Source organism: Rousettus aegyptiacus, unplaced genomic scaffold, assembly GCF_014176215.1.
Source record: "Rousettus aegyptiacus isolate mRouAeg1 unplaced genomic scaffold, mRouAeg1.p scaffold_m13_p_12, whole genome shotgun sequence".
NCBI lineage: Eukaryota > Metazoa > Chordata > Mammalia > Chiroptera > Pteropodidae > Rousettus > Rousettus aegyptiacus.
This window is the reverse complement of record NW_023416287.1, coordinates 97,470-111,262: the sequence shown is the minus strand read 5'-3', so window position 1 is coordinate 111,262 and position 13,793 is coordinate 97,470. Positions and strand designations below refer to the sequence as shown.

The 13,793-nt window shown below is 66.2% G+C and overlaps 1 protein-coding gene across 1 annotated transcript in view; it reads left to right on the top strand.

Annotated features, from left to right (window-relative positions):
• Positions 1 to 2,778: 2,778 nt before the first annotated feature.
• Positions 2,779 to 13,793, top strand: part of MYT1 (myelin transcription factor 1) — a 41,640-nt gene continuing 30,625 nt past the window's right edge. The window contains exons 1-2 of the mRNA XM_016146794.2: positions 2,779 to 2,864; positions 10,220 to 10,317. Of these exons, the coding sequence (XP_016002280.2) occupies positions 2,816 to 2,864; positions 10,220 to 10,317 (147 nt within the window). The 5' untranslated portion in view covers positions 2,779 to 2,815. The remainder of the gene's footprint in view (positions 2,865 to 10,219; positions 10,318 to 13,793) is intronic.

The following is a 13,793-nucleotide window of genomic DNA, read 5'->3' as shown; positions in this document are numbered from 1 at the left end:
AGGCTTCCCCGCGTGTGACGCTGTCAGGAGCCAGCTGCCTCCCCCGCCCCCGGCCGCCCACACCCCCCATGTAAATTTCATGATTGCTTTCCGTGATGTCATTTTGAAAGAGGACAGACAATAGCTCGGGGAAAGGTAAGTCAACGTTACGTTCTTTCTTTCGCTGACAAAGGCGGATGTCCAGTGCCCGGCTTCTCTCCTCTGACGGACGGGGCCGGGGACAGGGATGGGGCCAGGGACAGGGCGCAGGCAGCTTCTGTCCCAGAGGAAGCCTCTCTCTGCGAGGCGCGCTGAAGCCGCCTGCGGGGCCGAGGCTTCCTGCTCCCCCTGGGTCTGCCGGCCGCCTCCGCCCTCGCTGTCCTTCCCCGGCTGGCTCGAGGGGCCTCTCTGAGAGTCTAGTTGTGTGTCTGGCAGAGACATTGGGGGACCTTGTGTCGTGCCGAGAAACTTCAGTGCCTTTCCGGAAGAGGAGCGCAGACGCAGCTGTGGGACCCGCGCTCTGTGCCCGGGTCGGCGTGGGGCGGGGCGGGGGGCGCCCGTCCCCCGACTCCGGGGCCCGCGTCTGTGGGGCGGGCGTGTGGAAGGAAACAGCGCTGCCCCTCAGCCCGCTCCGCGCGCGTGGTGTGCGGGCCGCGGAGCCGCCGTCTGCCTGCCAGCGCGACTGGCTCCGACGCTTCACACGCGCCCTCGGGCCGGCCAGGCCGCTGGCGTGAGCCTCGAGCCGTGTCGGGACGCTGCCTGTAGGTAGGGTGTTCTGTCTGCTGGAGTCACTTTCTTCTTTGTGACTCTGAGAAACTGCCGAGCCCACGGGGGCTCTCGAGGTGTGGGGCGCTGGGTCCTCCCCCCGAGCCCCCCTTTCTGAGCTGCTGTGGGCGCCCGTGCCTCAGCGCCCATGTCCCCCGTGGACAGCACTGGCCGCTCGGGTCATGTTGAATTTCTGAACCGAGTGTTCGGGAGGCGGGCTGGGTGTGGACTTGGTCCCGGGCCACCACCCGTGTCACTATGGTGGCGATGATGGCATCGGTTGTTAGTGTCACCCTTTGGGGACGGGGGGTGAGAAATTTTGCCCCAGTGGTTGAAAAAAACCCCAAGAAACCTGAGAAGGTCCCCGAGGCTGGTGGCTGCATGAACAAAGGCAGGCGACTCGGCAAGCTAAGCCCCGGGGGGGCCGGAGGCCTGCCCCGCTCTGGCCTGGGGAGGGGTACCCTCACCCCAGGCTCCCGTCCCATTGGTCCCGGCCACGGTTGTCACCTCCTCCGTGCGGCCTGTAATTACTGGTAAACAAAAGGCCGGCAGAACAGGGATCGGAGGTGTGTGGTGCTGGCAGCATCGGGGCGGGACCCTGCCCGGCCCCCGGGGCCGTCCGGCGCGGAGCAGGTGGGGCCAGGGCTCAGACGGCAGTGTGTTTGCAAAGAGGGGGCCCCTCCAGAGCCACTGGCCCGGGGCAGTGCCGGGAGTCAGGGGGCTGTGGGTCAGGGGCTGCGCCGGTGCCGGCAAGGCCTCTCTGTCTTGGGTCCTGCTGGGCTCACCCCGTGTGCTGCGGGCCCAGACGTGGTTGAGAGCTCATGTGGCAGCAGGGGCCTCTGTGTAAAGTGTGACCAGGGGCCTGTGTGACCCTTAGGTGTTGCCCGTGGGTCTGGTGGCAGCCCCAGTGCTCAGAGCCGAGGCGCTGGAAGGTTCTGGTGAAGACGGCAGGGAGCCTGCTCAGGGCCAGGGCCTTGGGTGCTGGGCGCTGGGTGTCAGAGCGGCTCCCACTGAGTCCTGTCAGTGCCTGGAGGCCTCGGGAGAGGCTAGCAGAGTGGCTGGCGCAGGCGTGCACACTGGGCACTGCCCGCGGCTGGCCGGCAGCGGGGCTCTGTCCGGCTGCAGCGGGCGGGTGTGCGGGCGCTCTCCCTGGTGCTGCCCAGAGCCCGGGCCTCTGGGCCCTGTTGTCCCCTCGGGCCTGGGGCGCCCATGTACCCATGTCGGGGGGCGAGATCTGCACCTGCTCTGGTCAGGGAGGCTGCATGGTGCAGGCAGCCAGGGCTGGGCCCCCAGCCCCCCACTTCGACCCATGCCCGGCTGATGGCGCACAGTGTGCAGGCCGGGTGCATGGCCCAGCACCGGGCAGAGGCGCAGAACGGGGCTCTGCAGACCGGCAGGCCCCCGAGCTCCCGGATGACGTGCTGGAGAGAAGTGAGCTTGGTGCGGGCCGCTGGGAAGGCCTCGGCCAGCAGTGGCCAGAGCACCTCGGTCAGCACTGGGCCGCAGGGACGGGAGGAGGGAACCGGCCGGCGGGCGGGGCTGCAGAGTCACCTGATCACGGCAGGCAGGGCACTGGGCCCGGAGCACTTGCTGTCACTCAGGCTGAGGAGATAAAGGCCGCCCCATCTCGATCCCCTTTCTGCTGGCTTCATCGGGAAAGCCGGGCAGCAGGGGCGGAGGGCCTGCCCGGGGCCCTCCCCTCCCGCTCCTGGCCCTCCCCATGCTCCCACTGCGAACTCGCTCATGAATAAACCAGAAGTCCAGTGACTACGGATGTAATTTTAACAGGAATTCTGAGGTGCAAGTTTACAGGAATGCTGTCTCCGGAGCGGGCACCACCCGGGGATCGGCGGGCCCGGCGAGGGGAGCGCTGCTTCCTGGGGGTGGGAGCCCCGTCTGGGACCCTCTCCGGGGCAGCCGCCGCCTAGTCCGGAGTGTGGGGGCTTCGGGGTGGCCCGTCTTTAGGTTCTCAGCATATTTCGTCTTTCATGGACATTCATCAAATGCAGCTTAAAAGACACTCAAAACAATGAGAGAGAGACATTTGTCACCTGACTCGGGACACTTCTGCATGGAGCCCACTCCGGAGAGCCTAGAGAGACGGCACCTGCAGACAGAAGGTGCGCGCTCTGGGGCGGAGGGGCAGGTCTGCGCCCTCGCCGCCCGCCCGGAGCCGCCCGCCCGCCCGGAGCCGCCTTCGTCTGGCTCTCGTGTGTGAATTTGCACTTGAAAAATGCGAGGTCACTTCAATCAGAGGGCATGACAGCGATGCAGGCTGTTCCTAACCCGTGCGAGTGGAGGCCTCTGTCGGGGCCGGCGGGGGCGTCCAGCACAGGGCGGGGGAGGGGTGGCCGGCTTTAGGCGCACTAGGCAGGGGTGGGGGCCGGCTAGCCCCCAGGAGCTGGGGGCTGTGCAGGGGGCTGGCTTGGGGCTGTGCCCCGGCACAGAGGGGCTGGCCGTGACCCCCTGGCGTCTGCGTGGCCCGTGGTGCGGGGCGGGCTGCGCCTGCGTGCGTGGTCTCGGTGTCGGGAGGTGTGGCAGGGGCACCATCTGGCCTGAGCTGCTGACAGCCCCCCACACCGGGCTTCACCCTGACCCTGCTCCACGTCGGTCCGAGGGCTCCGGCCGAAGTCATCTGTGTCCTCGCCTCTCCCATTTTGTTGGGTCCCCAGGGCTCCAAGGCTGGGGAGGCCCCTGGATGCGAGCGGCAACCTGGGGAGGGCTCCTGAGGGCCCCGCTGTGCCCCGGCTGCAGCCCCCCCCCCATGTTCCTCCTCGCCGTCTGCAGTCACCCTCGGTTCAGCAGCACCCTGCCCTGCAGCCTCCTCTCTCCCAAAGTAAGGTCCCTGGCCTGCTTCCCAGCCCCGATCCTCCCTGGTGGCCAAACTTCAGTTCCGAGGCCCCTCGGGGGACCCTCTGCTGGGCGCCTCAGCCTTGAACTCCTGTCATCACCCTGCCCGAGCCCGGCTGTAGGCCGCTTGCCTCTGAGGAGAACTGTGGGCCGCTGGGTCCAGCCCGCCTGGCTGGGAGCACCGAGGTTTGGTCCTGGTCCGGATGCTGCTGTTGCGGCGGGTCCCCTGTGAACACGGCCGCCGAACCGAGTGCCGAGCTGGACGTGCCAGGCAAGGCCCTCGGGGCGGCTCCGAGGCCGGAAGGGGCTGGGGTGGGAAGAAGAGCCGCTGAGACGCCCGGCTGAGCAGGTCCAGGCCCGAGTTCTGCTCCTTCTTGACGCTGAGCCTCTGGGGGCCGGGACGCTGTCTTCCCGGGGAGTCACACTGTGTGGCCGAGACCCACGCCGCCCCCGGGGGCGCTTTCTGAAGTCTAGGTTTGCTCTAGGCAGAGTGTGTGCTGTGGGCGGCGGCTCGGAGCGTCCACGGCAGGGCGCTGGGCGGCTGGCTCCCCACCCCCACCCGCCCGGCAGCGTCCGCAGTCTGGGGAGCTCCGACGCGTGCAGGACTTGCTGCCCTCTGGGACCTGATGCCACCGCGGGCACGAGCGTCACCCAAGCCCAGGGGCCCCGCGGCCTCCGCGCTGCAGCCCTCGGAGGGGCGTGGGCCGCTGTCCAGGCCGCATCCAGCGGGCGTCGCGGCCCCCGAGGCTGCGGCCACCATGGCTCAGGGGCTGGCTGCCATGCTTGGGCTCCCTGCGCCTCTGGCACCCGGGGACCCCAAATGGGCTCTGACGGGGGACTCAGGGAATGTGAGGCCAGAGCTGATGGGGCTCTCCCCGCCCCAGCCTGCCCTTCCTGCTGCAGCTCGCCCTGCCCAGAGCCAGGCCCTGGCCCACAGGGCAGCAGAGCGCGTCCTTGCTGGGCGGAGCCGGGGGCTGGCAGGCGCCCTCACCCCATGGCCACTCGGGGCCTGAGGCTGGGCCGCGGTCGGACTCTCCAGGGAGCGGCCACTGACCAGCCACCTGGCCTCTGCCCCCGAGCAGATGTGCCTCCCCTTCCTGGAGGCAGAGGAGCCGGTGGGAGGCAGTTGTCCCCCACCCTGGGGCTGCCCGGAGTGTCCTTTCTTAACCGGACTCGAGCCAGGACACAGACAGAGCCTGCGGGAGCCCCGAGGTTGTCGCCAGGCCTCTGGATGAGAGCCCGTCCTGGGTGGCCGTCGGGAGCCCAAGCCAAGGGCGACCTCAGGGCGGGCGGCGGCTGCCGCTCTTCCTCCCAGGCGGACCGTGCTGAGCAGCACAGGGGTCCCAGGCCTCGGAGACCAGGATTCCAGAGAAGGCCCCAGACGCGGAGGGAGGGCCCCAGCCCAGTGCTCTCAGCTCCCCGCCTGTGGGATGGAGCCTGCACTATCCCTGTCATTGCCTGTCCTCTGCACCCCACCTGCACCCCAGAAGTGAGACGTCAGCTCTCATGCACCTGCTCTGAACGGTCTCTGGCAGCAGCTCGGTGAGGAGGCCAGGGGTCAGCGTGGCTGTCCGCCACCTCTTTCCTGAGCACCTAGGGGTGGCCCAGGCTCCAGGTGCTGCAGGCTACGCCTGCCCCGTGCAGCTTGGTCAGGGGAGTGGCCCCCGGCTTTTCCCGGCTTTTCCTGCTCGCCTAGGGGTCACCTCCCCATCTCCTCCTCCTCCTCCCAGGAGCGTCCTGGGTGGAGCTCAGGATGGAGGTTCAGGGCTGGACCCCCCTGGGGTGGGCGGTCGTGGAGCTGACCGACCAGGCGCTGGCACTAGGGGCCTCTCCCGGGGCCCTCGGCCTCCCTGGGCAGGGCACCCCCTCCCCGCAGGCCGGGCCCCTCCCGCTGCTGCGTGGCTGGGCGGCAGGCACCCGGGGAGTCGCCTTGCGATGCGCTGGGATGTCTGATTACGAGCTGTGCTTTTCACAGGGCCGGGGAGGCTGAGAGGCAATAATAACCACACGTGAAAGACGGCCTGCAACACGCTCTTTGCATTTTTAAGGAAACGCTTCTTTGAGGCAGCCCGGGTGAAAGGTCACCATTTGCATATAAATGGGAAAGAGAGTGTGCAGGCTGGAAGTCCCATCTGTATTATCTTCCCAGCGGTGAGCTGCTGTTGGAGCGATTAGGGACATGGCTTGCGTTTGGCTTTTACTGAATAGAGAAAGCACCAGCGAGGCCGATTCAGAAGCAAAATAATGAGGGGAACGTGCAAAGCCGCGGACTTGCCAGCGCCCTGCCCCGCGGCCTCCCCGTTTCCACCCGAACTCAGCAGAAGCAGCTCCGACTCTGCTCCGCTCAGCAAGTCTCCATTTTGCTTCTCCCTCAATTCTGGCTTCAAAAAATGGAAGGAGAATGAGCAAAGCCTGCCCTGCTGTGCCCCTTGGCCCTATCTGTGTTTCCTGCCCGAAGCTGGCCCATGGGCAGGGGGCCAGCGCCGCCCCGGGACCTCGAGACCCTGAAGCCCTCGGGCGACAGAGCCCCATTGGCTCCGCATGGGGCAGGGCCGGGTGAGGGGCGCGGGGACGGCCAGTGGCCCACGGGGGCTCAGGTGGGCAGGCCACAGCTGCCCCTTCCCTCTGGACCTTCTGGGCTGTCATGCCGGGCTTTGGGGACTGGCCCCGTGGCCAAGGGGCCTGAGGATGTGGGGCTGGCTGCTTCAGCGACTCCTCCCGGAGGCCCCCATGGGCCACTGCCACCAAATGACGCATCACATTTAAAAGCAGGTTCTGAAACAGTGTCAAACTCACAGAAACGGCGCGGATTCGGGACGAAAGTGCCTTTTCTGGGCCGCCCGAGAGTCCGACCCCTCCCTTCTGTGGCCCGCAGAAGCCGTGTGACAGGTGTGGGCCCCCGTCACCCCGAGGGGCCGTATTCCCACATCCAGGCTTTGGGGTCAGAGGTTCCCTGGGCCAGAGTGTGGGATTCTGGGCTGTGGGTCCCAAGACGTCTGCTGCGACCTGCGGTTGGTTTTGTGTGGCTTCAAATTGCTTCTGCACATCTGTGCCGACCTTTCTTCCTGCCCTTCTGGGCTTTGCCTTGAACCTGAGCAGCAGCGAAAACGGGGTGAATGGCAGGAAAACGTTTTTTCCCCTTAAACGAAGAGACGTGTGCACACTGACTCCCAGGGCCTGGCTTTGCAACCGAGGTGTTCGCTGTGCAGCTCTGGGGTGCAGTGGGGCGTGGGGGGTGCGTGGGGCGGGGGCCGCCGAGGGCGCGTGTGCCCGGCGGTTACGAGGGTGACGGCGTCGGCCGCGCCCCGCGGTCCCCTCCATCGCCCGCCGGCGGCAGGGACGCGCCCCGCGGGGCCCCGGGGCGGGGGTAGGGGCGCAGCCGCCGGCCCCAGCGTGCTGTGCCTCACCGGGCCCCGCGCAAACGGCTCTTTTTATTGTCGGGTTTGTTTAAAAGCAAATTGTGGCCTCTTGAGTGGGCGTGAAGTGGTGTCTCGTGGTTTCCACGCGCGTTTTCCTGATGGTGAGGGGAGCGTCTTCCGTCTTACAGCTGGGGGGGGCGCGGGGCGGGGCGGGGGCCGTCTTCGCGCAGTCTCCGCACCAGTCCCTGGCCAGATATTTGCAGACATTTTCTCCCCGTTGGTTTCCCTTTTCAACTTTTTAACAGTGTTTGACATGCAAAAGTTTAAAATTTGGATGCAGCACAATTTATCCATTTTTTCTTTTACTGCTTGTACTTTCGCGTTGTAGCTAAGACACCATCCCCAATTCAAAACCAGGAAGATTGACTCCTGCTTTCTAAGAGTTTTAGCTCCTACATTGAGATTAATTTTGGGGTATGCCGTGGACGGGTTTTTCTGAATTGCCACAGGAATTTTAGAATTGGCTTGTCAGTTTTTGCAAACAAACGAAACAGCTGGAGTGGCAGAAATGGTCAGATTCTGCCGAGATTCAGAAGTGACAGTGGCCCCTGGCCCACACTGCCTGGCAGGAAGCCTGACTCCCGCGAGAAGCAGCTGTTGGGAGTGGGGTACCTGAGTCAGAGGGGAGTGGGGGGGTGGCGGGAGGCGCGGGAGGGGCCTGGGGTTCCGGGGGGGGGGCAGAGATGGAGCCTGAGTGTGATGTGGTGATGGGGTGTGGTGGGGATCCCCAGGGGTCGCTGTTGGGGGAGCCCGTGGGAGTGGGGGAGGGGCGGTGTCAGCAGCTTTGGACCTTCGAGAGATACAGCTGTGACGGGGGACACACGGGCGGCCACGGGGCTCGGTGTACAGCCCACACGGACGGTGTTTTTAGACGTGATGCCTGAGCCTGTGTGGGAATTGCAAAGCTCCGGGAAGGGTCCACAGCGAGGCTGTGGCTATGCCTGAGGCTCCTGGTGGGAGGAGGGGTGGGCTCAGCCCGGATGCAAGGTGGCCCCGCCTTGAGGGACGGAGCGGTGACACATGGGGGGGTGGGGGGGACACAGGGCCCCGGGCTCAGGGCTGCCGTCGCCGGGTCTGCTGGGCGGCTGCGGAGCTGGGGGAGGGTGCCCTGGGGACCCAGTACAGGGGCCCCACCCTGCACCCCCCACGTTGCTCTTCTGAGCTTGTCCTGCCAGTTTCTTGAAAGTGAGCTTGGGGCTCCTGTGGGGTCAGACGGGGCATCCAGGACTAGGTTCCAGAGTGGGGTCACGGCCAGCACCCCGTCCTCGCCACCTGCTCCCAGCAGCTGTGCGTCGAGTCCGGATGCACTTGTCAGAGGCCCAGGAGGACTCGTCCTGACGCTGCAGGCGGGGCCAGCCCTTCCCTCACCTGCCCTGAGCCTCCCGCAGCGAATCCCCACCGGGTCGCGGGTGAAGGAGGCACCACACAGGTCAGGTGAGGACCCTCCGCCTGGCGTCCAGCGGCAGCGTGACCCCTGGACGGGGCATCTTGGCGGGACCCCCGGCAGGGCCTTTCTTCACCCGGGGACTCTGCCGGCGTTTGGGGTGCGGGGCCCAGCAGGGGACCAAGAGAGCAGCCCGGGGGCATTTAAGTGGCTTCTGGTAGAGACCACAGTTTGCTGCCAAAAATTCCCCCGAAAAGGAGGGACTCACATCCCGGTAGAGCTGGTCTTCGTCCACGAGGGGCCGGTGTTGCTCGACCTTGCTCCACACCCACGGGCCACTGAGCTGTGAGCTGCTGCTTTGCGGGAAGGTCTTAGCGGGGGGGTGCTGCCGCTGACGCCCCTGAGGCCCCAGAGGACGGAGATGGGGGCCAGGGTGCGTGGGTGGGCACTCCATGCTTCACCCCCAGACTCCTGGGCAGGCGAGAAGCCCCTGTGAGCTGGTCATCGCCAGAGGCCCCTCTGCAGAGGTCTGGCCAGTTCACCTCTGCCGGACAGAAAGGGCTGGGGTTGGGGGTCGCGCAGGGCGGGGTGCTTCTAGGACTCTGCGGGGTGCCCAGGGGCAGGGATGGCCCTGCTGGTGGTGCAGATTCTGGGGTCGCAGCTTTGCCGTCCCAGCTGTCACTGACACTTGCCGTGGTCACCTCACACCGGCTCACACGCTGCCATGACAGTGACCTCTGCGTGAGCCTTGCACACCAGCCGGGGGCCGCTTTCGGCGGTGCCCTCTCTGGGAAGCGCGTGTGGCAAGCGAAGCCTTGTGCCTCCCAGCTCCCGCTGCCGCCAGGCACGTGGGCGAGCACTCGCCTGGCCGTGTGGGACGCACCAGCCCGGTCTGGTCCCTTCGGCCCCGCCCCCCGCCCCCCGGGGTGCAGCACCCGCCCGTGAGTCCCGTCCTGTGTGAGCCCCTCGCGCCGCCTGCGCACGCCCGCCATGCTCGTGGGCGGGCCTGGCCCCATTTGCAGCAAGCTGATGACTAGTGGGGGGTCAAGGTCCCAGAGAGTCCAACAGCCGGCACCGCCGCAGTCCAGCCCGGTCCTCATTCCGCAGGTGACCTGTAGCTCACCGAGGGGGAGGGACACAGGAGGGACCAAACTGTCCCTGTGAAGACTTCGCCCGAGGTGTCCCCGAGACGACCAACCTGCTTCGCTCGGCGCTTGTGCTCCCGGAGGTCGGCAGAGGCCCTGTAGTGGCGTGCAGACCTTCCGGGTGCGAGGACGCCGTGGCCGGGAGCCCCCGTGCTGCCCAGGCCGGAGCGGCGGCGTTCCGGAGAATCGCGTGGGGGAGGCCGGCGTGTGCGTGAGGCGGGGTCCGACCTGCCCTCGGCGGCACCCAAGTGCCGGGTCTCCATCTCCTGCTTTATTGTCGGTTACTTGATGACCCTTCCTGTGAGACACCACGGTTGTAGAAAGCAGGTTGTCATGGGAACGAGGAGTGCCGAGCAGGACCAGGGACACAGTGCACCTCTTTGTTGTGTCCAGCTGATGTCTTCCTTCAGCCTCCGCTTGGAAGTGTGCATTTATGCGAGGGAGGCATCGCCTTGGAGAGCCGGGGGCAGCAGAGGAAGGTTCTAGAGCCAGGAGCGGGGCAGGCGCAGGCGTGGCCCAGCCAGAGACCAATTTCCCCACAGAGCCCAGGTCTCTGTCCCTTCGAGGTGTGGGCCTGGCCTCCCCGTCTGTGGATTCTGGCAAGGGGACGGCGCCCCCAGCTTCCGCCCTCCAGCCGTGCGGCTGGCATTCATGAGGTTTCTTCTTCTGACCCTCAGAAAATGAGTTCCGGGGTGAGCTGCTGAGTCAGAGGTGGACGCACGGGGACAAGGCCAGCGACTGCAGGACCTTGAGGCTCCTGGCTGGACGTGGCAAGGTGAGGTGCTCAGGGAGGCGGCTGCCCCCTGGGCCCCGGGTCTGGGCAGAGGTCCTCCTGACCGCAGCGCGCAGCACAGAGCTCTGTCCACTCGGCACCCGTCTAGACCAGGTGAAGCACAGGTGGGGCCACCAGGGACCTACGCACTTCAGAATTAAAAGGAAGGTGACCGAGTGGAATGAGTCTAAAACGTGATGAGAGCCCGACTTCCGCCGGCTCCTGCTCCGCAGCCTGGTCACGCTGGGCCCCTGACGCGCCTCGGCCGCCGCCATCATTCTCCCCGCCGTGACCTGGGCAGGCCGACGCTCCCTAGGAACTTGCGATGCCTGTTGACCTTGTTTATTTTGATCTCCCCAAGTAGAAGCAGGTGGTGCCTGCCTGCCTTAAACTCAGCGATGGCGCTGACCCAGGCCCCCTCCCCAGGCCACTCCCCGACCCGGGACGTCCTCTGTGCTCACAGCCACGACAACGCCCTCGTGCTAGACCCGCCATGACGTGCCTGGCGAAGCCGGGTCCCCAGGCTCAGGTGTGCCTTAGGGACGGAAGTGGAGGTGGCAGCTGCCTTCCCAGCTCCCAGGAGCGGGTCTCTCGTGTTCCTGTTATGCAGACGCTGTCGATGAGCCGAGCCATGACCCAGGGCGCGGCCCCCGGGGTGCGGACAGCAGGGCTTCAGCCCGTGTCTGCGTTTTGCTCTCGAAGCCCAACATGTTTCTTTTGAGCCTGGCGACTAGGATGTTGACTTTCGTGGGTCTGTTGTAGCACCTTGTTAGGCACCTCCGTTCACGCTTTCATTCCTGGGGGGCTGTCAGCACCCTGCCCAGCCCTGCTGGAGCCCGGGGCAGAGGGGAAGCTCAGGAACACCAATCCTGTCTTTATTTAAAGTTTTGGCATTTTGTTCATCGCGGATCTTTTGCATAAATTTTGATGTTTTACAATGTTGCATTAAACTCTTATTTAATCTTGATCACTGTAAGTTGCACCTGGGCAGATGTGGGGCTTGCCTCAGCCCGTTCTAGGCGTGAGCAGTTCAGCGAGTCGCGTGAGTGCTGCGGGCTGGGCCAGAGGCCACCACAGCGGAGTGAAGGTTGCACAGACACGAATCACGTGAATTTTTTTCACAGCCAAGACACATGCAACATTGATCAATTAGGTTCTCCATCTTACATGGCCCTGTTCACGTGCCCCCAAACGATCACAGTCATAACCTCGAAGAAAATGGATCCAGACCAGCTTAACAAATATTATGGTGATGAAAAGCTTCAAATACCACAAAACTTGTGATCGCGGGTCACAGAGCCACAGGCAGGTCCCTCAAACCCGCAAGCTGTGAAAAACGCAGCTCCCCGAAACGGGGCTGGGGGCCGAGGCGCTGAGTGACAAGGCGACTGGCAGTTGCCGGAGCTGTGTCCCCATGGCTCCGGGTGACGAGCTCGGCTGGCGACAGCCAGGCCTGGGTCCCTGCTCTGGGCAGAGGCTCAGGGGGAAGGCCCGAGAGGGGCATGTTGTGGCTGGGCAGGCGGCAGCTTCCGACCGAGGAGGCAGCAGTCACCGAGAGCAGAGTGTCACCTCGGTGGCGGGACGGCCCTCTCGCAGCAGGTGGTGAGGCGAGGAACTCGGGCCTGGAGGGCGGTGGCAGCCCAGCTGCCCTCTGCGTGGGTCGCAGCCGCCTCCAAGTTCAGCACCAGAGGCGGATGGCTCAGAGGGGTCAGGAGGGCCCAGAGCCAGATCCCCGGGCTGTGGCCTGGGGTGCTGGGCGGGGCGTGTGCGTGTGTGTCTGGGGGGATGCTGGGTGTGTGCGCGCATGAGTGCGCGTGCACATGTGTGAGTGCGTGTGTGTGCATTTGCGTGGGTCTGGGCCGGCGTGTGAGTGTGTGCGTGCACATGTGTGAGTGCGTGTGTGCGCATTTGCGTGGGTCTGGGCCGGCGTGTGAGTGTGTGCGTGCACGTGTGTGAGTGCGTGTGTGCGCGTGCATTTGCGTGGGTCTGGGCCGGCGTGCGTGTTTAACCGTAAGGAGAGGAGCTGCGGGCATCGATGGGCCCTCAGCCCTCTTCTTGACCTTGACGTGGGAGCCATGTGGCCCATCTCACACCCTTAAGGTGAGCCGTGGGGGGCGGCGGCCGCGCAGACGGTGCAGGGGCCTCCCTTCTCCCCGCCCCGTTCGTGCTGGAGCTTTGAGCAGATGCTCCTCACAGGGCTGCTCCCTTGGGGGTCGCCGTGCAGCTGTACTCCTCGGCCTGGGGCTGGCGGGGAGAGCCCTCCCAGACACGCCGCGTGGGTGTCCGTTCCGCGACCCGGGGGGGGGGGCAGTCAGGAGAGTTTCAGACAGAGCAGGACGCCTCCAAGGGGGGCGGAAGGGTCACTGCAGGGAACCAGGGCTCCATGATGGCCCTGGGTGCAGGGGTGCGGCGTGCGGCCCAGCCTCAGAGACCAGCGACTGGGAAGCAGGCCGGAGCCGGGGGCTCTGGGGGTGACCCAGGCCGGTGTGTGGCACGTGCTCAGACAAGGGGGTCTGGGTGGCCTGTGCAGGCAGCAGCAGGAATGGGACTGGGTGGGGGCCCTGGAGGGTCTGGGGGGCCTGGCGGGGGAGGCAGCCGCCCTCGAGTCCTGCAGTGGGTCTTCTCCTGGGGGTGGGGACAGGGTCGGCCACAGTACTGTGGCCTGGAAAACCAGCCGGGCTTGCCCCCACATCCCTCCCCTCCCCGGCGCAGGGGGAGGCAGGGTGGGTGCCTCTGGAGCCCACAGAGCGAGCGGCTCCCGGCCATGCCCTGTGTCCGCCCCCCACGTCCTGGGCAGGGCTGCCTGTGCCCTGGGGACCAGCCCGTGCCCCTCCTCTTCCTCGAGGTTGCCCTGGAGGAGCACCCCTCCCCCTCAGGGACACTGTACCACATGATCTTGTGGATTTGAAAACTGTCCCCAGTCCCCAGCTTTGCTAGCCATTGGGACGAATTCTGAAGTCGAGTCTGCTCGTCCAGCAGGGCTCGGGCCCGGCAGTCCCTCCTGGTGCTGCCGGCCCATCCCCCAGCTCCGGGAGCGCAGAGGCGTCTTGACCGTCACCGGCAGTCCATCCAGCCGCCCTTACGCAACACGCTCTCATCAGCGACTGAGGCCGGGGCGCCCCGCCCCCCGCAGGGCAGACCGTGGCCCCGCGGCAGCCGCGCACACGCTTACTCCAGGTTGCGGCGAGGCCCCTGGTGCTGGGCGGTGCGGGCTCCCGGCCCAGCTCTGGAGCAACCCGGCCGCCGCGGCCCTGCGAAGGGCCCCCGGTTCTCACTGATGCTCTGAGCCCCCGTCCCAGCCAGGGCCCCACGTCTGCGCCGTCCCCCGCGGGGAGTGGACGCGGGGCCATGCCTGGGGCTGCAGGGGCGCGGGTCTTTGTCCGGCAGTGGCTGCCTGCGCAGAAGGTGGGGATGGCCGTGCGAGCAGAGGTGGGGGCGTGGAGCACCCAGGGTTCCGCACGAGAACGGAGAGCCGACGC